General features: G+C 37.2%; 1 protein-coding gene and 1 long non-coding RNA gene across 3 annotated transcripts in view; one reads left to right on the forward strand and one right to left on the reverse strand.

The window, feature by feature from the left end:
* Positions 1-727: 727 nt before the first annotated feature.
* On the reverse strand, positions 728-10,111 carry LOC137084119 (uncharacterized). Its single transcript, XR_010906701.1, has 3 exons — positions 9,975-10,111; positions 9,629-9,709; positions 728-1,061 (listed from the first exon to the last, which is right to left on the reverse strand). It is a non-coding gene; the product is annotated as an uncharacterized lncRNA (long non-coding RNA).
* Positions 9,858-26,541, forward strand: part of dscamb (Down syndrome cell adhesion molecule b) — a 233,486-nt gene continuing 216,802 nt past the window's right edge. For both annotated transcript variants that reach the window (XM_067450076.1, XM_067450077.1), the window contains exon 1: positions 9,858-10,559. In XM_067450076.1, coding sequence (XP_067306177.1) covers positions 10,517-10,559 — 43 coding nt within the window. In that variant the 5' untranslated portion in view covers positions 9,858-10,516. The remainder of the gene's footprint in view (positions 10,560-26,541) is intronic.

A 26,541-nucleotide genomic window follows, 5' to 3' on the forward strand; every position in this document is an offset into this window, starting at 1 on the left:
CTAGGCCTCAGTGGAGTTGTCAAAACAAAGGGACCGCTCTCACCAGGACTGACTTACCGAGTGTCAACTTGCGTATCTGTATATTGAAATGGCTGATTATGACACATATGAGGAGTGGAATACTGTGATCCGTGTGAAAAAAGCTCACAAATCTAAGACGTCAGGCAACTAATTAATGGTTAAAATATTTGGCCGGGCATTGATTTTATTTTTAATTACAATTATTTACTATACATTCAAACAAATCGATAAATAATTTCAAAATCAGTTTGACACAGTAAATTTGAAATCCGGAAATCAACACCAATAGAGTTAATTTCAACACTTTAAAAGTGTATATATGGGAACCACCCGCAAAGTGTTAATTCAACACTTTTAAAAGTGTTGCCTCTCACAACACCCAACTCGGTGTTACAATAAACTCTAATAGAGTAAAATATTAACACCAATGCAGATAACAACAACACTCTTACAGAGTTAAGTGCAGCTTTGTAGAAAACACTGGCAGAGTTAAAATTCTACACTGTTCTGGTGTTGACCTAACACTTCAGAAAAATGGAAATCAATCTACTCAACTAATATATATGTATACACACATACATGCATACATACACACACACACACACACACACACACACACACACACACACGCTGTTCATTGTAAAGTAAAAAATAAAGAATGCAAAAAGTTGTTTTAAACTAGTTCTTTATTTACGAGCAAGTCCATTTACATCACAGAAGGTTAACTTTTAAAATAAATGATGAAGGCATAATATATGCATTTCTTTCATAAGCTATTAAAGCTACTTATAAGTGTGTAATACTTCAAGTCCTGCATGTCAGTGAATATATGTCCTGTGTCAGTGAAGTTGGTTCAGTACCTTCAACTTTGCAACAGAACAGCAGTACTTGAGTCAACACAACATTCAGCAGATGAAAAAAACAGTCGCAGGATATCTGTGGATCAGGTGTGTCCAGTTGCTAACAGTGCAGTTCAGTTGTGGTTTCATATGCAGAGCAGGAAAAGCTGTGTAGATCCAACTCTCTGGAATCCTGGTTCCCTAAACAACACAATACCAGACCAATTACAATTAATACTAGTTGTATTTTATAAATACAGTAAGTTTATGGTGCAAAAAGTTCAATCATCTTGGACTTTGGTGACTCAGCCAATAAACTATTTTGGTTAGAATTGACTGATTTCCAAGTACATTAAAGGCTTACTTCATCCAAGTTACTTCTGTTATTAAATTACTCACCCTCATGTTGTTCTTAACCGGTAAGACTTTTTTTCATCTTTTTTTCCATATTTTTAATAATATCTAAGAAATTTCTGTCCTTTCATTTACAGCTTATTCAGCCTCCACTTCCAAAGCCTAGAAAGGTACAAAGGAAATCATAAGTGATCTATGTGACTCCATGGGTTTAACCTCATTTTTATGAAACAAGTGCTTTATTTGCTCAAAAAATCTCAACTCCATTTATAAAATATATATATATATATATTTTTTTTTTTTTTGCAAGCACGGCATTTGCATAGTTTAATGAAAATGTATGTTAAACCACTGGAGTTGCATGGAGTACTTTAATGATGTACCTTTATATATTTCTGTGGCTTGAAAGTGGTAGTTGCATGGACTGTCTATGATTCAAAATGCGCCGAGGCTTAATGAAGCGGTGTTTTGAAATCTGCCATGCCGTTATTTAGCTTTTTTTACGCACAAAAACTATTTCACAGATCCGGATCTGGATTCAGTGAAAGGTTGTTTTAAATAATAAATTAACACATTATATGCTTAATGATATAGTAATAATAAATGGACTTATAAACAAAGGTTTGGCAGGAGTGGGTTCATCTAATCCTACCAGTCATAACCAAATCTGTTTGCAAGCATTCCACTTAAGCATTATATTATGTGAGTGTGTCTTTCTTAAGAAGTTCCTTAATCAGTGCCTTGCATTTCCATGGGCAGAGTGACTCCTAAAAAACTATCATTCATGCGAAAATGTGCTCCACTGAAAATAAGTGTCATATTTTGTAGTTCACAAAACCAAGTAGGCATAATAACCACTTATGCCATGTATCTGGCCAATGTTATACTGACTAAGTGTAGAACATGAACAAGTTGCCAAAATATCTTCCACATCATCCCACTGATCGCTTTAGCATACCTATTATATTACACTTTCATCATGTGGTTGGGATTAATCAAAAAATTAATCAAAGTTGCATTAGATAAAAATATCTGCCAACTGTCACATTGTCCATTTTGATGGAATATGCTGTTTACACCGATTCCACCCACCACTATCTGGTTGAACTAACAAAATTACAAAAGAAACCCTGCAGTAATAGGAGCAGCAATATGGACAGTGAGTTTGAATCCTTGTCTATTCATATCCCGTTTTAAATAAAAATGAAGACAATATTTGCAAAAGGATGTTTATTTGGCGTGTAAATAAAATACTTTTTTACATTGTTACCACGTTGAAAAAAAAGAAAAAAAGACTCCTTTCTTGGATCTTTGGATAATGATCAGCAAGGTTCAGTAGTGTTATGGGTAGGTCGGTGTAGGGTTGGGCTTTAGAGATTAGGATAAGTAAGGTTCCAATAAGCCATCCATTTAAAGTAAGGGGTTTGTGATGTGACACTGTAATTATTGCATACTGCTTTATAATGTATTACAATACACTGAGGTGCAAATACTATCTGCCTCTAGATACACCAGTGTTTCTCAACCCTGTTCCTGGAAGCACTCTAAAGCCCTATTCGGACGGGATTAGATTAACATGGGGACGTGGGGGTAAAGTAATTTTACCTCAGGACGTCTGTAATATTAATGGTCAATTCGCACGAGATAAGACATCTCAGTAAAGCTAGCAGAAGTGGGAGGAGTAACGCGCTTTACGCACCATGGTAACCTCCGTGTCGTCATGTGTGTATGACGTTGCTGTTATCACGTGAGCAAACACACATGAGTGCCAGTCTGAACTCCGTCTACAATATAATGTGTGTTTTAATAAACAGTTCTGTCCAGTCGAACTATTCTGATTGGATTGTGTTGGTTTCCTAGAGCTAAAATAAGTGTTGTGCCTCTAATAAGTGCTTTTGATTTTCTTTTTGATTTAAATGATATGCAGAAAATACTGGAGGTTTGCCACAGAGTCGTCCCTCCACCTAGCCTGACAAGCCAGACCCACATCAAGATGTTTGGTCTGGAAACTCACCATAGACAGCTCAATCCGAGGGGCGGATAAACGGTTGTCTTTCAAACTCCCTCTGCACGCGATAGGATAGCGCTACACCAACCGGAGCAACGAAGGTGAAACAGAGCTTGTTGATAGATTAAACATTCGCCGCATCCGGTCGGCAAAACTCTGAACACATCTTCCCTTTTTAAGAATGACTTCAGTGCCGTTCTTTGTTCTTTTCTCAGAGGAAAGCTTAACTCCAAGTCTTCCAGAGTCGCAGTCAAAGCTGATTCGAAAGACCGCCGCCGTTCGCCAGTTTCTGTGTTTACTAGAAGCACGCAAACGCAACTCGGCCGTCGTCATTATGGCCCCGCCCACCGACTCTATACACGATGTGATTGGTCCGGCAAGAGTTAGGGGATTACAGCTCAGAAGGGTATTGAGAGTTGCTAGACGACACTCGCGGGCAGATTAGATTTGCTGCCGCTAGGGTGCGTCTAGATTTCTAGGCTACCCACCACCTACAACGCAACCGAATGCAAGCGCCTCAAAGCTCGCAAAATGCATTTTTTAAAAAACTTTTAAACAGGAAATGGCGGAATTTTACCTCATATTTTTACGGCGGGTCTATTCGAAACGGGATTAGTATTACCCCAGGTCATTTTTCCGGACCTTTTTACAGAAAGTAAAAGTCTCGGTAATCTATACTGACATTGTCCGTAATGACTACCAAGATGACACATTCGGATGGGACTAAAATCACAGAGAACCTCTGGTAATAAATAGCCTACTTTACCCCCACGTCCCCATGTGAATATAAACCAGTCCGAATATGGCTTAACACTACACATTTTCGAACTCTTCCTAATCAAACACACCTGATTCAACTCGTCAGTCCTTAGTAGAAACTCCAAAACCAGAAATAGATAGGCCAGATGACGTAGACATCCAAAATGTGCACTGTTGGTGTGCCACCAGGAACAGAGTTTACAGTATTAAGTATAAATACTACTATTTGCACTACTAGGACCTGCTATTTGCATGCATCTATCACTATTTGCACTTGTTGCACTCATCGTTGCTTGTATTGTGATTGAATGTTACCTTCATGTATATTGAGGGTATAAATTAACATGATTTATGACATGACAATAGCAGTCAGTTCACACAGTATGCTCCTGAGAGGGGACTGGTGTATGTGATCCAGATGTCCTTGTCATAAAAGTATTTCACATTAGGGCAAATGTTCCCTTCACTGTATAATCTACAGAGGAGCAAAAAAGTCAAATCTGGTTGAAATGAAATGACAGAATCAGTTTATGGTTTATTTTTTTCAGTATTTTTTTTAAATGAATATGATAAAAATATATATATATATATACCTTGTGCAGAGATGTTTTAATTTTGAATACATAAACGTTAAAATGATTGATTATGGTTGTTCATTTTGGGTTTAAAGATTTGGGTGAAGGTGGACAAGACAAAATAAAAATATCAGGGTATCTTACAGTGGAGAGGTGTCTGTAAATGCATGTAAGGGGGGCAATGTTACATCAACTAGCATTTGGGTACCCCAGGGTTCAGTACTTGGTCCTGTCCTCTTCTCTATATATAGCCACAGACCACATCAAAAATAGCATTCAGTCATGCATATATCATCTGGGAGTTGTTTACATAATTGCTATCTCTGCAATTACTTTAATAGCATAAGATTTAGATCAGACACATTATCTACTTCAACATGCATACTGTATGAGCATAAAACAGTTTATGCGAATGTCCACTATAGCCCCTTGATGAAACTGGAGAATGCAATGCATACTTCTTTATATATCAACTAGGGCTGTCAATTGATTCAAATATTAATCGCATGATTGCCATGAGTTAACTCGCGATTAATCACAATTTAATCGCACATTTTTAGCAATTGTAAATGTATCTTAAATTAAGTTTTTTTAAGATAAAAAAAGGTCCGACGTGCAGTGTGAAAGGGGCTTGTGTGTGCCGCGATTCACTTGAGCCCCTTTCACACTGCACGTCGGACCCGCAATATTCCCGGAACATTGCCGGATCGCCTTCTGTGTGAAAGCAACCACGTCCCGGGATTGATTACCGAATTCGACCCGGGTCGGGGACCTAGTAATATTGCGGTATTCGACCCGGGACGAGCGCTGTGTGAACAAAAGCCGAAACTAATGCCGCAACGTGTACATAGTTATCGTGCGACTCCTAGAGCTTGTTTTTTCAATAATACAACCCTGCAGTGCCAGAAGAGCTAGTCGGTGTTTTAAACGCAGAGAGTGTTCGTATACAAAAGAAACTAAAATTAAACAAGCAGAAATGAGCGCAAACTGGACACAAGTCGAGACCACGGAGCTCCTTACTATCCGCGCTGAAGCTGAGATCGCTCGCCATTATACGTCACATCAGAATGTCACGTGTCAACTCGACCCGGGACCGTTACGGGTTGTGTGTGAAAGCGCACATATTACGGTATTTCCCTGGCAGTGTGAATGGACCAAATCTAGCGACCCGGGAACAAATGCCGGGTCGCATTATCCGTGTATTTGCCGGAATCGCAGTGTGAAAGGGGCTTTGGATATTGTGAAGAAGACGGACTCGGGAGCGCTGTTCAGAAAACTAACCTGCATATTCGTTTGTAGCGGAATGTAATGTATTTAGTTCAATAAAACACATGAAGGCCTACTGTAAGTGATGGTGTTAATGACTTACCTCAGATATGAGAGAGTGAGCTTCAGTGCAGCACTCGGACTGCAGAGAATGTGCTCAGTGTAAAAACGCACTTTTCTTTCTTATAGACCTGGAGTCTGATAAAAGTTAAACAAAAAATATGGTAGCTTGTAGGCAAAAACTGCACTTTTGGTTTAGAATATTAATGTTAATGTCAACCCTTTTCTTTCCCTATTAATGTTTGCTGCGCAAGTGCGCATCCTATGCGTCTATGACTGCTCTCACTTTTTCCAACTATGGGCGACACAGATCAAACAGAAAATGCGCGCTGCGTTAATGCGCGTTAATAAATTTAGTGCCGTTAAAATGATTTTGCGTTAACGGGTTATTAACGCGTTAACTTTGACAGCCCTAATATCAACACTATCGAATGATGACATGGGGCTCATATCATGTACCAGCCAGAAACGACACAAGTGTTTTTTGCTAGTTTCAGCCCGACGCAGTCATCATTTTCACGTCTATCACCAGCCATGTATTGGACAGTCCTCTGCAGTGCCCTCTTCCTTTTTGTCAGGCTTGCAAAATCCTGCCATTTCTTGCAGACCTCTTTACCCGATCTTTTAACTAATAATTTAACTAATAACTTTTAATTTGGTAGCAATGTCCTCCCAGATGTTTTGTTTCTCTTTGTTTGTTGTTCCCGCTCCACCTCCTCTAGAAGGATATTGATTTTGTCTTTTTGATAGGTATCTTTTCCAACCCGATCACACATAAATGCGTATAAATAGTACGAGTATGCAATGTCGTGGAATGTATACGCCAAAACTCATTTTGGCGTGCATATGATACGCTGTTTTTCGCGTGCATATGATATACGCATTTTATGGCGTATATATTTACATTTACATTTAATGATTTAGCAGACGCTTTTATCCAAAGCGACTTACAAAAATGGGTAGAGCAATAGAAGCAACGAGACAAACAAGGCCAACAACCTGTAAGAGCTGTAAGAAATCTCAATTAATAAGCACAGTACACTTTTTTTTATTTATTTTTATTTATTTTTTTATTTTATAGCCAGCTACAACAAATACTCACGTACGGAAAATACAGAACACTGGATTTTGATAGCTATGATAAAAACCCATTAGGACTAAGGCTGATGCCCCAACTGTTGTCGTTAATGCGGATTCAGTGGCCCAATGGGTTGGTTTTGTATGGCATTCTAGCTAAACGCGCAGCAATAGCCATCGACAGCAAAAACTCACGTACGCAAAAAACAGAACACTGGATTTTGGTAGCTAAGATAACTATGTAACATACCCGCCTGAAGGCACAAATCCGGATGAGAGACGTAGATATGATAAGTAAGTGCTATTCTGTATTGGTCAAGTGCAATTGGAAAAGATGTGTCTTAAGATGTTTTTTAAAAATGGCTACAGACTCGGCAGCACGAATTGAGATCGGCAGGTCATTCCACCAGGTGGGAACGGTCCAGGAAAATGTCCGCGAGAGCGATTTCATGCCTCTTTGGGATGGAACCACGAGGCGCCGCTCATTCGCAGAACGCAAGCTTCTGGAGGGTGTGTAAGTCTGAACAAGTGAGTTTAGGTATATTGGTGCAGAGCCAGTGGTTGTTTTGTAGGCGAGAACTAGAGCCTTGAATTTGATGCGAGCAGCCATTGGCAACCAGTGCAATGGCTGGCTATATGACATATATATGACACTATATATATGACACGCTCTCTTGGGTAGGTTTAGGGTGGTGGGGTGGGGGGTTCGTATGTATAATACGCCATAAAATGCATGTCATATGCACGCGAAAAACAGCGTATCATATGCACGCGAAAATCAGTTTTGGTGTATACATTCCACGACATTGCACACTCGTACTATTTATACACATTTTTGTGAGAATACCCTGATCTTTTCTTTTTTCTATTTTTTTCTTTTTTTTGTTCAGCTATTTTGTCATTGCCTCAGCCTGTAGGTAGTTGCTTATTTGCTTATAATATATATAAAAGTTGCTTAAAATTATTAGGTGAACCGTTCAGAGGAATCGATTCTATATTAGGTTATATTTCAGCACTTCGCAAATGGACAGCGACTCTTAAGTAGCACTTAGAGCGCGTTCTCGCACGTTCATGTTAAGTAAATTTTTGGGAAACGCACGTGGAATTGCTGCGAGTGATCGTAACTTCGCTCGTAGAACGTGCTCTTTATAGCTAAGATACATCGTTATTGGGAAACCCGGACCAGGTTGTTTAAATAGCAAATGCACTTGTGCACATCTGTTTGCCCATGGCCGTGCTGGTCTGAAAATGAGGTGTGTTCAGGTGTATTGTTGGCGCATTGCTATTTTGAGGTAACTGACAAAAAACAAAAAACGTCTCTAAAGTCAATAACGCAGTATTTTTTGTATTATTTAAAGGGCATGCGGGCAGCAGCACACAAACATGTTTAAACATATTAAAATAAAAGTATTCCTGTCTAAAGAGAAGCGTTCAGTCTTTCCACTCTTAACTGGAAGTCCCAGTTAATTACCCCCCCCCAGGTAAATAGCAAATCCTTCATGGTGCGAGCACAACTGGCTTTTAAAGGGAATGGGAGATGAGACTCTTGTTGGTTTATTGCACATTATGTCCAAAACACACCCGTTACTCAATAAGAGACTAGGTATAACCCTTTTGGACCCATTAAACAAGCAAAAGTGGATTCGAACAAAAGTGCACTTGGACCATACGGTTCAGACCATGCACTCATCAAAATGGGGCCCATTGTTGCAACAGCGAAAGTAAAAAACAAACAAAAAATGGTATCTCACAAGACCTCCTCGACTCGTTCTTGGGGATTTGATGCTAATAAGGATGCAGAGGTCTGGTATTGTTTTGGACCACTGTGTACTTAAATAGATTTCCAGGCAATGGTGCAGACTTTTATCAGCCTGTTAGGAAAAATGTACACGTAGAGATTCACAAGTTTTGTTGCAATATTGTCCTGTTTGACACTGTGAAGCTGCTTTGAAACAATCGTCATTATAAAAGCGCTGTATAAATAAAGGTGATTGATTGATTGAAGTTCATGTTCTTTTTTTTAATACTTTGTTTCCTAAAATTTTGAATTTCTCGTAGCCACTGCATTTCCAATTATAAACTTGATTTGTTTTGGTTTAAAGTGGATTTTTTATTTTTTTATTTACAGAAATTAGTTTTAGCACAACAGTTCAACCAAATTAATTGTTAAGAATAAAAACTGTAATCAGCAACTGACAGAAAAGCAATGTCCTTGACAAAAAGCACAAGAATACTGACTATAAATTCTTTATTATTAGATAAGGCGCAGCTATGGAAGACGTCTTTCAACCGACCAGCGAGAATCATTAGTTGTTTTTTTGCTAATACTAGCCTGCAGCATTATAGCAGCTGGTACATTTTCATTTTCATTGACAGATCATGGATACGGCCCCAAGTAATAAGGTAAGTTATCAATATTTTCCAGAAGAGATTTTAAATGTATAGGTATATCTGCTAAAAGTTTATTCTGTGCACTTTTAATGCTCTCTATATGTTCTCAAATCGTATAGGTAGGCTACACATTGACGATAACACGACAAAAGTACAATTTGGTTGAGAAGTTGAGAATTTTAACAAACCTATAAATGCAAAGAGAAGGTATTTGCACGTTGGTAAAAAAGATTCGCGCGCTATGGCGACTTTTTCCCGCGTTCATACTAAGTGCGCACCTGAAATAGGTGTGTCCTCCTCATCCTTCAGCCTTCAGAGGAGTGTCTCGGCTCCTTTAAGGCAGTGAGCAGTGAGCCAGGCTGTGGAGGCAGGGGAGAGAGAGAGAGAGAGAGAGAGAGAGAGAGATAGAGAGAGAGAGAGAGAGAGAGAGAGAGAGAGAGAGAGAGAGAGAGAGAGAGAGAGAGAGAGAGAGAGAGGGTTATTCTCTAATGCTCTGAGGCAGAGAGGGTTAGCAGCACACGAACCAATGCGATTAAAGCGCCACGCAGGAGGAAGATGCGCCTGCTTGCAGCCTGCTGGACGGCGAGAGGTGCTCAAGAAGATGGTCTGACTCTGGGATCTCACCTTTGTTCCTGCCGCTTCAGCTTTTCCGGACTTTCTTTCCATTCCCATTTCTGATTAAACATCTATGATTTATTCTCCCCTGTTTAGTTCTTTTTTCTTCCCTTTTTTCAAAAATACTTGGTTCCCTTTGGTTTAAATGACACGCTTGAACGGCACCGTTGCTTTTGCTTTGAAAGTTTTCTTTCTCCTCCGCATCCCCACCTGCTCCGTTGAAAGGCGCTCCTGAATCAGCATATCGCACCTGCATCCAGCACCCAGCATCCCCCCTGAAGCACAGCAGCATCCGGAGAGCATCCGAGCTTTAACCAAGACAATCACACCAGAACATCCGCACATCCTTCATGCGCAACGACCGGGCGCAAAAGCGCACACATAATACGCACGGTGGAGATCCTCTCAAGTCATTGGCACAGGAAATCTGGACTGGCTTTTGTTTTAACCTTACTGTTGGCATTCTGAGTGGGGGATCAGGAAAAAGCTGCGGACAAAGTGTGCGGAGTGAAAAGAGGAAAATCTAGCTTGGGGATTGAACGCAGCGGGGCATGTGGATATTGGCATTTCTCTTTCTCCAGAGCATCCTGAATGGTTAGTCCTCTTTTTTCCCCCCTCTCTCCATAATTTCAAACTTCCTTTACTCTCATCAGGACATTCTGGAAAAGGTGTACTGTATGCAAATTCATTTCAAGATTTTTAATGGTGTCATGGGTGGTCGGTCACCTAAAGGCTGGGAGAGTTTCCCTGCTCTAATCATTTATATATACATACAAATATATAGAGAAATAAATGCTAAAAAAAACACCTTACGTTAGTCACATAATGGCCTTGATGATACCAGCGCTATATAAGCACTGCGTACCGCAAAATCCTCATATAATGATTCCTGTGCACACACAGGGGCCACCGGCAGGTATTGCACAGGTTTCTTGTCAGTTGTTTTACGCATGGGGAGATGTTAATGAATGTGACCTCTTGTTTATCACACTGGGTGTTGTAGAAACTACTCATCCATGTGCTTTTCTTTTTTCACTGTTGCATATCCTATTTTAAATGTCTTTCCCTGTTTTTATCTATAAAGACAGACGTATTTTATATTGCTTACGCGTGCTGCGCCCTTCCCCATCCGTTTAACTGTTGACTAAGTCCAATTTAATTTAATTAACGGCAGGTATATATTCTTTCATTTGAAAAGGCTTGGTTTTTTTAAAGATGCTTTTAAATAAATCAAGGCATAGTATTTAATTGGTTTATTGTATACGCACAATCATTTGACGGCAGACAATTAACCCCGTGAATATTTTCATCTGGGCACGTCAAGTTATTTCATCCAGTTATTTTTTTGTAATATACCCCTGTTGTGCACTTGAGCCTCACAGTGAGTGGATAGCAGTGAAAAAAAAGTCATTTCCTTTACATAATTGAATCTTTATCACATTATCACACATAAAACACAAATTATGTATCTGTTTTTGCAAAATCTGCTATATGCTAACTTAGAGTCTTTAAAAACAAATTATGTGTTTAGCTCGATGGCCATACTATTTGAATTGTTTATCTATAATGAGAGTTTGTAATACAAAAATTATTCAGTGATGTAAAAACAAAAATAGTCCATAAGACAAATGCAGGGCAGTAGCTGAAAAATACTACACAACGCCTTAATAAATGTGTGTGTGTGTGTGTGTGTGTGTGTGTGTGTGTGTGTGTGTGTGTGTGTGTGTGTGTGTGTGTGTACTTAAGGGACTGCGCCTGCGTGGATGTGTGTGTGTGTGCAGTGAGAAATTTAAAGCCATCTTTATATTTTATAAGGCCGATTGTGCCTTTAGCATGTATTTCCTTTCTTTCTTACCTGTTTTTAATACTGCATCTTCACAGCGGTGTAAAAAAAGGTGTGATTCGGCAGCAGAACTGGAGACATGGTCAGTAGGTGCAAACATGGAAGGGTGTGTACGTAAGGAGGGAGCCATGGAGGGAAAAAACAGAATGAAGGGAGACGGGAAAATAGACTTGTCTCCTCGAAAAATTGCAGACGGACAGACATTGTCGAGGGAAGGTTACTGCACGAGGCAAAAGAAGGAAGAAAAAAAAAAGATTAGATGTAAAATGGCTATTGGCAAACGCTGGCATGAGTCCTCAATGTGAAGCTTTGAATGGCAGTCATTTTGAGGCGGTGAGGATGTTACGAAAGCTTACCCTTAGAAAACAACAGAAATAATCCCCTTCTTCAGAGGAGGGAGATAAATACACCCGTGCTCTTGCTCGAAACACAGAGCTCCCCGAGGCATTTCTCACTTGGGGCAAATATGAAATAAAAAATATTGAGATGTATTTTGTAATAACTTTGAATTGAAATTGCGCCACACTGCCTCAGCTGAAACTCATAAAAGAGCAGTAAGAACTCATCAGTCACCATCGCCCAACGCTTACTATAGCTCTTCCTGCCCTTTCTGCAAGTGCTTTAGCTATTTCTTGTCATATATCTGACGCATGTGGTGCAGTTTTTAAAAATCCAGTTCTTCCTCTTAAGTTAGCTGTTGACATCTAAATATGCTAATTGGTTAATTGGGGGAAAGTTTTGAATACAACTAGACAAATATGATTTTTTCTGTGATTGGAGAATAATCAACCTTCCCATTATACAGTAAGTGGCCACTTTCTCATCTGAGAAAGCAACTGTTTTCTAGAACATTCCAGCCTCTAGTCTAGAAGGTTTATCACATGCTGCTTGGCCTGTCACTATGGAAACCTCTATTATTAGAGCCATAGTCACTTATCAAATAAGGCCGATGTGTGTGTGTGTGTGTGTGTGTGTGTGTGTGTGAATGAATGACCCCTGACGTACACTAAAAGGGCATCGATTAAATAGGAATCTTATTGTTAGCATTTAGGAACGTCTAATCAAAATTAGATGGAAAAATGTAACATTTTACGTTTCCTTCTCAATTCCAGTCATGTATTTTTTTTATCCAGATATGTAGCATTGTCATTCTGTAATAAGTAAACAAAACCCTTCATCTGTTGCATGTGCACGACAGCCATGTTGAGCCAAGAAATGCAGTTGCTTGTATTGAGTTTGAGCAGGAAAAGGCAATCTTTAGCACCGTGATTTAAAACAAATACAATAAGGTGTTTGGGGTGAGGGAGGTAACTGCCTCAGATCTGTTGCTGGAAAATTATAATCCGTCACTTGTTGTCCACAAAAACACATGCAGTCGCATGCAGGCACGGCGGATTATAATCTCAGCCGCCTAAATCCTGTGTAAAAACATGCTGTTGTTATTGGGGATTATGCAGTCCTCGCAGTAACTGAATTATACCAAGCAATCAGAATGATATGATCCAGAATAATGACTTCATTTCAGGTTTAACTGGGATTTCTTCAAGAGTCTAAGGAGAAATGTGAGGAGTGATTTGACTAAATTTGGCTGTGTGGAACTGTTAATCTATTGGGGGCAATTAAGGCAGTTTGCTGATTAGAGGCCCATCTGTTCAAGTTTGTGAGATAGTCCTGTAAGACCTGTTCCCTGCAATCCTCTATTACCTATTTAAAAATTCAGTTAGCGCCCTTGTCCCCCTCCTCCCAATCCTCAAGTAGGCCTACATATTTAACTCTCATAATTCACAGTATCATGATTATTGTTGTTGTTGTTGCTCATTTTGTCCAGTTATTTAGCAATTTATCTGTTTCTGCTTCCTTGACGATGTGGTATAACATATACCACATATATTGTGGTTTTCATCAAAATGAGACTTTGAATGAGTCAAACCGCCCACTGATTTTAATGTTAGCCACTGATGGCTTTGGATAATATTAGATTACACAGTTTTATGTACTTCCTCAAGGACTTTACCTTTATTACTTGAGGATGCATGAACGGCTGTATTGTAAAGTGTTGTTGATAACAGTACAAATCAACCACGAAACGCAAAAGCATATTTCTAATACAATGAGCTGTATTGCTGAAGGAAAGACTGTTGACTGAGAAAGACGTAGTCACGTTAGAGGACAAACATCTTTAGAGGTCATTTTAAGGACAACATGGAGAAACAGTTGTCCTGTCACATTATGATGTATTGGTATGAATTGTTATTTAATTTACTGGAGATCAATTCATTTATTTATTAGTTTTATTTGCAGCTTGATTTGAATAGCTAAACCAATATTTTGTTTCAAATGCATGCACATTTAAGGGAACCATCTTCCATCTTCAAAAAATTCTTACATTTTATGATTTATTACATTTAAATGTAGCTGCAAAAAAAATTCTTAACCTTTTTCTATAAATTTATATTGTTAATATAACAATAATATAATTAATATATTAATAAAATATAAATAATATATTATAAATAATTAATATTAACATAAATGTATATTCAAAGAAAACAAAGGAAGCTCTAGAAAATGTCTCACTTTTTTTGACAGTGAAAACATGACAAAATTAGTTCAATAATTATAATTTTTCTATTATGATAAACACCTATTTTGTTACATTTTATAGAAACTTCACACTCAAAATGCTTGCTTGCTTATTTATGAGACTCTAAAATGCATATATATATGCATTCACAGTATCATGATTATACATGCACACAATTTATTATTGATTGTTGTTGTTGCTCATTTTGTTCAGTTATTTAGCAATTTAGCTAACTAACAAACCATACATCAATGGAGAGCTTATTAAGATGCATTATATATATACATATATATAAGCTCTCCATTGATGTATGGTTTGTTAGTATAGGGCAATAATTTGTCTACAATATATAGATTCAATATCTGGAATTTGAGGGTGCAAAAAAATCTAAATATTGAGAAAATCACCTTCAAATTTATCCAAATGAAGTCCTTAGCAATGCATATTCCTAATAAGAATATTTTATATATATATTTATGGTAGGAAATTTACAAAATATTTTAATAGAATATGATCTTTACTTAAAATCCTAATGATTTTTGGCATAAAACAAAAATGATTCATTTTGATCTATATAATGCATTGTTGACTTTTGTGGTCCAGGGTCACATATTAGGGTTGTATCACATTAGATTGTATTTAAAATTAATTTTTTAAAAGAGTAATGGGGACTTTGTAAAAAACAAAATAAAAACCTTACTTTTGTTTTGTTTTAATGCTGTGTTTTATCCTTCCAATATGTGGAAACGACATCAACCTAATATCCATCAACCAAATGGATCTGTCTGTCACTAATGCTTTCGGTAAAATACCATCATATGACTTTTATCTCTATTCTGCATCTCTGTATTCATGTGCTTTCCCTCCACCGCTGTCTTGTTATTTTTAAAGAGAGAGCCAGAGAGAGGAATGTAGGCTGAGGCATCTCTGACCTAGGTGGGAGAAAGTGACAGGGTGACAAATGACCAGAGCTTGCTTTCTCAACATTGTGATATATTTTTAAACATGGCATAGACTGTAAGATGTAAGACCAAGTTGGTGGTTGGTATTTTTAGCTGCCCCCTTTCAGAGCACTGTCACTTTTGCCACATGTCTGCTGTGCATTTATGTACGTTGTGATGTGGACATGCGTTTAGCCCAGCCGCGATACTGTCATGTTTTTATTTGTTTCAACATTATTCATATCGCACATGTGGTATCTTCTTCACTGCACTGAAAATGTGCCATCAACAGTATGTCAAAGGTCCAAGATTTGATCAACCTTTCAGCCATAGTTGCTGTAAAATCATAGTAAATTAAATTAAAATTCATTTTGTTTCATTTATTTGCTTATTATGTTATCATATGCCGTCATTTTTGCATCTTGTTATTACATATTTATTATGCCTTTATGGTGCGCAATGGATTGTTTTATTTTTATTTTTTTAAATCATTGAATGCACCTTTCAGCATGATTTCCCTGTTAAATCGCTGCATTTGAAACACATTACTGTCCATCAGCTCATAACAGCTGTCTCGGCTCCAGAAAGCATGAAGATGTAGCTTTTTGATGTGTGTTTTAGCAGTTAAATGTCTCATTAGAGCGGCAGTTGCCTGAGGTTTATTATGTGTTGCTCTCTCTCCTCTATCAGCTGTTCCCCACAAGTGATTATGCTAATTGCTGTTTGATCAGATGATTAAATTATAATTCGATTAATCCAGGGTACTAAATGCTCTGAATATATTTGTGTCTGCTCGGTTGGTTGGCTGGCTGGCTGGTTGTGTGGAGCAGCGGTTGCCTGTCACCTTGCTAAAACACATGAAGGGAAAAAAAAGAAAGAAAGAAACGTGACAACCTGAAATGGAAAGAGAAACACTCTGCAGAGAAGAGGGGTGGGGAGGGGTGCACTGTGTCCTTCCTTTCAGAAAACACTACAGCGCTGTAGCCTACAGATGGACACGGACCACTTTGATACTAAAACGGAAAAACAACAACCAAAACACCCCCCCCAAAAAATGTTCATTTTGATAGACTGTCTAAAAGAAAAAAATATATATATATTTTGGTTGAAGAAAATGTTGTCTATGCTAGGACAGTTAGGGTTAATTCAGGATAATTGGGCATTTTGGCAAAAGTGTTCAAATTTACCTGTATTTACCTCACATTATTATTATTATTATTATTATTATTATTATTATTATTATTATTATTATTATTATTATTATATTATTATTATTATTATTATTATTATTATTATTATTATTATTATTATTATTATTATTATATTATTATTATTATATATTAGCCATTATCTTTATAATATTATAATAAGGTTTCAATTAAAATAAAATACAAATTCTTATTTAAAAAATCAAATAGTTATTGGACAATATTATTTTCATTGCTGTGGTATAACAATGAGAATGTAATTTTGCATTTCAGTAATGAGAATCTGATTTTTTTTTTTTTTTTTTTTTTTTTTTTTTTTGCATTTTGATATGAAATTTAGCTTAACTGAAAAAATAGTTGATTTCAAAGAAATCTTTCTCATGAGTCTCAGGGCACTGATCAGGGAGTCGGCCATTTTAAGGGCTGTCAGAATCCTCCCAGGGCACTGAAACATTCGCTCACTAAAAAGTCCCACAATACACCATGAGCATCGATGCTCACATTGTCCTCAACAAAAGTATTATTTGTGACACACGATAGATGTGTCTATTATTTAATTATATTTCAGCATAAAATCATCGTTAGACAGGCAGTGAACATAATCTAGCTAACATTTGTAGCTCATTTACGGCTGAAAAGCAGAGGCGGACAGTAGTGGAGTATTTTTACTTTCTACTCAAGTACATTTTTTTAAGTATATATTTATCAGTGTTTTTCTTTTGAAAACTTTTACTTCACTGCATTCCAAAGCATAATGTCATACTTTTTACTGCACATTTCATAAATAAAAGTTGTGTTTTTGTTTACTGTTAACTTTTAATTACATTAAACATAATATGTTTAATGTAATTAAAAGTTAACAGTAGAAAAAACTACTTTTATTTATGAAATCTAGTGAAGTAAAAAGTATAAAATTATTTATTATGCTTTGGAATTGTATAGTACTTTCTTACTTATACTTGTAAATTGTAATTACTTTTACTTGAATAAAAGTATACAGCCCTATATTTTTAATGTGATTAAGTATTACATGATATTCAATATAAATCATAGTGCAGTAAAAAGTATAATTATTTGTTTTGGAATGTTGTGAAGTAAAAGTTTTCCAAAGAAAAACACCAATAAAGTACATATACTTGAAAAATAAAAATACGTGGAAAGTAAAAATACTGTCCGTCTCTGCTAAAAATTTTACATTTTATTTATCATAGTTACTTTTAAAAGTGTGCATTACAGTCAGGACTGTATGTAGGATTTTAAACATACCGACACAGATCTACGCATGTGCATTTTAAGGTTTTTGAAGGCCAAAAACAGTAGCTTTAAAGTTCCCCTGAAATCAAACTTGAAGCTTTTAGTATGAATAGGTCAGCCTTACTGTTATATATATCCTAGTGTGCTCCAAAACAATGACAACATTCGCATTTACACATTTATAGTGTAATACCAGTGTAATACCCATGTAGTTATACAAATTTGTGTCCTCATAAACCACATAAACAGGCTCACACACACACACACACACACACACACACACACACACACACACACACACACACACACACACACACACACACACACAGACACACACACACACACACACACACACACACACACACACACACACACACACACACGCACACGTTTGTTTTTGTGACTGGTGGGGACATTCCATAAGCGTAATGGTTTTTATACTGTACAAACCGTATTTTCTATCCCCTTACACTGCCCCTGCCCCTAAACCTACCCATCACAGGAAACATTCTGCATTTTTACTTTTTCAAAAAAAAAAAACCTCATCCTGCATGATTTATAAGCCTTTTGAAAAGTGGGGACATGGGGTAATGTCCTAATATGTCACCCTTTTCTGTAATACCTGTCATACACATGTCATTATACACATTTTTGTCCTGATATGTCACAAAAACAAGCAACCACACACACACACAATTGATATAGTATACTATTATGGCTTATGGCTATATATATATATATATATATATATATATATATATATATATATATATATATATATATATATATATATATATATATAGGTGTTATATATATATAGGGGCTGTTGCTAAATTGAGCTTATAGTTTTCCTGTAGTACATACCGGTATATCAGTGTTAAATAGGAATACACTGTAATAATGTTAATCTCGTCCTGGCCACAGTATGCAATATCTGCTTTTCCTCTCTCATCTCCATCCCCTTCTCTCTTTTTACTTCTCTCAGTCTTGACCTGTATCTCTTCCCTTCCCAAAGCTGAGCTTTGATTGATACAGTCTTTGATTATTTCTGTCGGCCATTTAAAACTTCTATTGTATAACAGCTGTTTAGTTTGGCTGCTTACATCTTGTGCAATATCCGTACAGCAACAAAGTAGACCTCGGGGACTGTGGGTGCGGCCCTGATTACAAAATTGTGTCACTCCTTAAAAAGTGAGTGCTTTTGTGGGAAGTAATTTTACGTCACTTTTGCGTTACTTTTTCTCACCTGGGCTGAGCTTGCTTGTTCGTTTTTTTTTAAATTAAAAACAAACAAACAAAAAGGTTGGCAAATGTAAAGGCCATTTCATACCTAAAGTGAAATAAATAAGCCTTGGGCTCAAGGAAATGCAAATTCATGTTTTTACAGTAGAGGGCGCTGCTCAAACAAAGGCACATTATGTAAGATTTTTTTAAATTAAAATATTCAAAAACCACCTGCACAATTTTATTATTTTTGACATCATGACATTGGGGGGGGGGGGGGGGGGCAGTGGCAGTGGCTCATGTAGGTTGTCAACAAACTGGAAGGTTGGTGGCTCAATCCCCGGTTCCACCTGACCAAGTGTTGAGGTGTCCGTGAGCAAGACCCTGAACCCCAGCTGCTCCAGACGAGCCGGATGGTGGCTGACATCGCCGTCGGTGTGAATGGGTGAATGTGAGGCAAAAATATAAAGCGATTTAGATGGCCATAGGGTCTGCTATATAAATGCAGTCCGTTTACCTATGTTACCCTCGATTTTAATATATTATGTGTTTTATTAGACAGGTGAGACAATTCATCGACAGAAATCTAATCATTGTTATATACAGCTCAACACAGTTAGTCTTATTGTTTAAATCCGGTGAAAAGTAACTAATTACAATTACTCGCGTTACTGTAATTGAGTAGTTTTTCTTTTTAAAGTAGTTTTAAAAATATGTAATTTCACTTTTACTTAAGTACGTTTTAATTGAAGTATGTTACTTCGCTACCTTTTAAACCACATCCGTAACTGGGTAAAACTAAATAAATAATGCAAAGGGGAGAAAAACGCGCTCCGGAAACGACTTGATTTAATTTGAAGGGCGGGATGCGGGAGAGAACGCGCGCAAATATCAGATGGAGACGGACGACATAGAGATAGTAGGTCAGTGACGCAGACCCCAGGTGAAAGCTAGACGCCGTCGTGAAGCCATGGTTAGTAATGGAAATACTTTGGATTAGGGATGCGCGATATACCGGTACTGGAAAAATACCGGTATATATTTTATTTAAAACGGTACGATATCATGATTTGGCACATTTCGGTATATGCTGCTGTTCCAAAGTTCACCGCTAGATGGCAGCGCGCTACCCAAACTGACCCGAAACAACCGGCTAATGTGACAACAACATAGACGGGCAAAATGGATAAAGCAGTTGAATCTCACTCAAGATGCCCAAAACGAATGAATAAAGAGAGGAGTAGAAGTGACATTTGTAATGACTTTGCTTATAAAACTGATGAAGAACCATCAAACCTAGCCAAGAAGCATCTGTCACTATCCTGACTTTAGGACTTCTTAAGAGATCGACAGGTCAGTGGATCATTCAAACCATCTCATTTAGACATTTTTGTTTTTTTAACACTGATCAACGCAAACACACAGCCTAACATAAGATCGAATATCACAATCTCCAGCGTTCGTTTCAACCAATGACATTTAGATCTCATTATATTTGCACGCATACTATTGCACTGTTTACATTCACGTTAGACACAACCGCCGACTGTGTTTATGTGAATACTCACTAAAGACGGACATTTGTACATAATTCTGTGTATTTGACTGTTTAAGGAAACTTAATGTGTAATGTGCGAGCGTGACTAAGTGACAGGCGTGTGTGTGTGTGTGTCTGTGTCTGTGTGTGTGTGTGTGTGTGTGTGTGTGTGTGTGTGTGTGTGTGTGTGTGTTGTTATAAGCTCATGTCTCCTGTAACTGTTATTACGAAATGCTATAAAATCTCTTGCGTTCAAATGATTTCCGTTCTCCATCCCGAGACGAGCGTGAAATTATGCAGATTGCTTTAGTGTAGTGCGATGTCTTTTGAAACCAGAAGCAATTTGCTAATTTTAAGAGATTTTTGCTGAAATTATTTCTCACAAGAAAGTTTTCAAATGACTGATTTGATGTGATAAGCTTCGCTGATTAATTTACTAATAAACATTTGTGGTAATTTCCCACTTTATAAACTCAAAACTTGCATAATTGTTCTCATTCGCGTGCAATATACCCGCGCTAATATCAGACCTTAAGGTATCGATTTAATATCGGTACTTCGGTATTAGATTGTGGTACCGTACCGAAGCCAAAATTGTGGTATCGAGCCATCCCTACTTTGGATATAGACAAAAATAACGTGGTGTTGTCCAGGAGGATATCGCATTTGCACAAAATGTGGATGCAAACAAATTAGGAAACACATAACGTTAGAACATGTTCGGGAACACATCCCTCTGTGCAGATAAAGGTAGGCTATGTTTATAAGTTATGGCCAAATTATTTTTGTGATGCAGAGGGATTCCCAGAATCCAGTCATGAACATTAACATTACATTATTCACGTAGCCCAATACACGCAAACTGGTGGATGAACGAATAACTCGAAAGTAGAGCATTAGTCCTACAATAAATCAAATGGCGACATGGTCTGTGAATATTAAAGCGCAAAGAATTGCTATAAATATCTTGTTCTGTATGAATGAGCAGCTCCGTCTACTCAAGATTGATTTTGACTGATTTTAACGTTTTACAAACCATATTTGAATATGAACGAACATTTCCAGAGCTGATCTGAGAACGCCTAATGAGCATTGCCACCATTTTATTTTAATAAAAAACTGTAAAATACACTCTGAAGCAGGTTTTCACTACAACCCATCAAAATAAATGTTTGGTTTCACTAGAAATAATTAATGCAGAAATATATCACTGTTGTAGGCCTACAATAGAATGTACTTATCAAAATAATAATAATAATAATAATAAATACATAATTTAAACATTGTTATTTACATATTTTCCAATCCATAGTTTAATTTAGCAAATCTCTGTTTTGCAGCACTGTGTGTACAAGCAAGTGTTTGTAACATTTCGTTTCGATAATATATTTTTATTAAATCATAAAAAGAAAAAAAATCACAGGACTATTATTCTAAAACATTTTAACATATTAATGATAAAAATAAGTTGTTAGTCTAATTCATAATATTTTATTGAATTAAGTTGATAAGACATGTTTTGTTGAAATTTTAAGTTTAAGTTTCTTTTAAGCTTTTGGTTAACAACAACAACAACAAAACAAAAGCATTTTCATTCATTTAATGCCATTTTAACTGGCGATGATAACCATAATTGAATAATACAGTTTATTATTAAATAATTGTTTATTATTGTGATTCTGTGAAACTCAGATGTTGAGATGGTCTGAGATGGTTAACATATTGCCAAAATATGTTCTCATTCTATCACAACCCGAGTACATTTTAAATGAACTACTTTTTATTTTATTTAAGTAAATTTTTAGACCGGTAATTTTACTTGTACTTAAGTAAAATTGAATTGAAGTAATAGTACTTTGACTAAAGTAGAATATTTTGTTACTCTTTCCACCTCACCATGAGTGCCATGTTTTACCATGTCTAAGATCGATCTATCTCACTGCAGTGTGAACAACTGGCTCCGTCGAGCGAACGCACAGAGCAGCATAATAACATATTTTACACACATATATGTATATGATATGATAAAACAGCATTGCCTTCTCCAGATGTGCATGAGCAGAAGAAGTGGAATCACCCATCTGCTGCATAATAAAAGCTCCACTGCTCTCCAGCCGTGTGTCGCACTCGTCTCTCATTAGCAATCGCTCCAGTGCCTCGTTCAGTCCCACCGTGCTTTATTCTAAAGTAATCCCGTCGACTGTAGAGGTGAACACAACAACTCCCACGATTCCGTGAAATCAAGGCATCATAAAGCTTTGTTTAAAAAAAAGCAACTTATATATATATATGCAACAGACCATGCTGTGCTGGATACTGTATCACACTATGGAATAACAGAAAACCACTTACAAAACTAAACACACATTTTATTTATTTATTAATTTATTTGATTGTGTTTGAAAGATTTCTGCACACCGTTTACCCTTTCTAAACTGAATTTGAGTCAACCTGGATCTGGTGTAGAATCCAAATCTTTGTCAGTAAATTAGCATCAGTGTCATTAATCATCATATGGCATTTGTGTCGTAGAGATGTCTTGTATAGGAGCCCAGTAATGACCAGGTGTACTGAGATGTGGACTGAGATGTTTGGTATCGTTGTGCCGCAAGTTGACTAGCGCACACAGCTAACTGAGCTGGGCATTAGCCTTTGCAAGCTCAAATAGACGGATGTGTACAGATGCTATTGAAACAGACACCTGCGCCATGATAAAGACAACACAGAGGAAGTCTTTTACTGAACCCAGAACAGCTTTACGTGCCAAGGAGGGGGAAAAGCCACTATCCGGAGCTGCGCCGACCACAATGAGGGTTCTTGTTGAACCTCTCGCTGGCTCTAATGAAGGCAGGATGCTTGTTTGTAAAGATGCTCTACATCACTGTGAACCGTCAAGGCAGGACGGCCTCTCTGGACACCGGTCTCATAGTCTTTCCTTTGAGCCACTAGATAGAGGCTTCTCTGTATGTTGACAGAGGAGTTTTGACTTCCCACTGAAGAGCTCTTGTAGCCCCCTAATTTTTATTCCCTCTACCGCTGTCCAATAACAGACTCTCATTTAGGAAGCGCCAAGATTAGAAGTCAGATTTTATTGATTCTTAAAATAAGAAATATAGCTAACGTCATGCTAATGAACTAACATTAAGCAGATAACATTCAGTGGTTTCAAATTATCATTGGTGCAGAAAAGTACCAAAAATGAACACAGTATTACTCATGATACCATGAAAATACTATGCCCCCCAGACATATGGGTTATTGGACGGTTACCATGGTATATATAAGTATTGTAGTATTATCAGATGATATAACTGTGATTATCACTGTACATGGTATTTTGTCAAGTTTGGCCACTGAATGTGTTTAAAGGTGCACTATTGCAACTTTTCGTCCACTGAATTTTATTATGACGGGACGGGACACAGTCGCCGGGCGCCCGCACTTCCGCTTTTTCCCGTCAGGTAAAAACAGCTATTTTTATCATATCAGATACATTTAAGGAGCCAAGGGCTTCGGCCATCCGTCCGCTCTCTTCCCTGAACTGAAATGTACATGTAAATGAAAGTAGTGGGCTGTACTTACCACACGATTGACATCAGGTTCAAGTACACCAGGTTGGCTGGTGGTTATGTTCCCCGCATACCGCCTCCCATGGCCGAGACTGGTATTATGACACCTGTCGGGCCGGGGCTAGTAATGCTACTGCTAATTTAGGTTGATATCTCTGCAGCACTATAACTTGACATTGTTCTAATGACATCATCGCCCTTATTTATTCTCATTCTTTTCATGCATGTAGGTCATTTTTTTGGATATTTTTACCTCAATTTTTACAGATGGCACCTTTAAAATAACACATCAGTACATCCTGCTCCTTTTTACTGTTTCTTTCAGGCCTGCGTTGTGTTGCCAGATTGTGCAATACAATCTTACAAATCGTAACTTTTTGCAAATTGTTGGCAAATACGTATGAATGCATACATTCACATTTGTACACTGTCTATCAAACTCATTAATTTTCTAATACCCCACTGAGAGTTTTGGGATGCATGTTGCATGCCTATTTTTATTACAAATTGTATGGTTTCCTACATCCTACACAATTGCAACTTAATACATTTTTTTTTTTTTTTAATAAGATTGGTTTGGATGTTTGACTAAGAACATATGGTCTTGGGTCAGTTGCATAAAAATAGTCACTATGTTCAGACTGTGGTCGTGTCCCGAGTGAAGCGATTTACACTATACACACACACAGGGCAAAAGGCAGACATTATTTATACAAATACTTTAGCTAAAATAGCATGGTTTTTTTTATCATTTCTAAGTTAAAACTGATGCTAAAGTGATAAAACAATCACTTTAGCAAAGTTTCTGTTTATTTTGATAAATAAAAAAATTTTTTTGTTCAATAAATATACTGTCATTAAAATATGTTAATATAGAAATAAATCTAAAAAATATAGAAACAAAATAAGGATTATGAAAGCATTGAAGGAGATTTCATAATAATTTAATATATTCACAGTTTTAACAATAAATTATATTACATTGTAATTTCCGAGTGCATCTTGAAAAGCGGATGTTTTGGAAAGTGCTGAGGCAAGTTTTTGGGCCATCTAGTGGTTTGGAGGAAAATTTAATCAGGAGCCTTTTACCCCGGTGAGCCTTTAGCCCATTTGTACCCGACTAACTTTTTCACAGACATAGCTCAAATTTTAACAAAACACGCCTGAACCAGCTAAGCAAGGATAAGTAAGATAACCAGGATAATTAGACATTTAGAAAATTGAACTAGGTTGGAGCTAAACTATAGAAGTTCCTATTTTGCTGCCGTATCCAAATTAACTCCCATTGGTAGTCTGCGTGATCAAATCTTTGTCAATGTTGCAGTCATTTGTGTCTCTGGATTCGATAACTATCATTTAAAATGAATAATGTCTGGTTGCTGCCAATCGTTGTTATACCTTGATGAAAAACAAAAAAAAATAAAACAACAAATACTGGTTTGGTATGTTTTGAAGCATGGCAGCTGGTTTAAGCTGGTTCTGAGACATAACAAGATTTTCATTACTACCCTGTTGAAAAAACAGCATGGTTTATGCTGGTCTTAGCTGGTCCTAAGCTGGTCCTTAGTTGGTTATGGGCTGGTTTAAGCTGGTCCTGAACTGGAGATCAATGGACCAACAACCATCTTAGACCAGCTTAAACCATGCTGATTTTTCAACAGGCTAGTCATGGAATATGGGAAATCTTGTGATGTACAATTTTTATTTCTTTCTGACTTTAAAGGGATAGTTCACTTTAAAATGAAAATTCTGTCATCCTTTACTCACCCTCAAATTGTTTCAAACCTGTATGAATTTCCATAGTATTTTTTTTTCCTACTTTGGAAGTCAATAGGTCCAGGTAAGGTTTGGTTACTGACATTCTTCCAAATATCTTTCCTTGTGTTCAGCTGAAGAAAGAAATTCATACAGGTTTGAAACACCTTAAGGGTGAGTAAAGGATGACAGAATTTTCATTTTAAAGTGAATTATCCCTTTAACGTGAACTCCTCTTTAGGCTGAATTCAGGCCTTATTCACAGATTTATATCTACATTTAAATGTGTTCATGTGCGTTTATCCAAAGTGACTTACAAACGGCAGACGCAACAAAGAAATTCATCCTATAAGCAGGCTATTACTACTAATACTACTAAGTTTCACAGGGAGTGAAATAAGAAATAGTGAAAGCACAGAAATCTTTTTTTTGACACCATCAGCACGTGAATGTTCAGGAGATTGATTTGTCTTTCTGTGACGGTACGATGAAGTGATGGCAGGCCCTTGGATGTAGATTTGTATGCGTCTGTATTATTTGTAGAGGTTTGATTGCACATGCGGGAGAATCAACCAGAAAAGCATTGCAATAGTCCAGTGTAGAAATGTCTAGGGCCTGGAAGAGGAGTCCAGTATGCTTATTTAGGAAGTTGTACAAAGCA

This window comes from Pseudorasbora parva, chromosome 8 (genome assembly GCF_024679245.1).
Source record: "Pseudorasbora parva isolate DD20220531a chromosome 8, ASM2467924v1, whole genome shotgun sequence".
Lineage (NCBI taxonomy): Eukaryota > Metazoa > Chordata > Actinopteri > Cypriniformes > Gobionidae > Pseudorasbora > Pseudorasbora parva.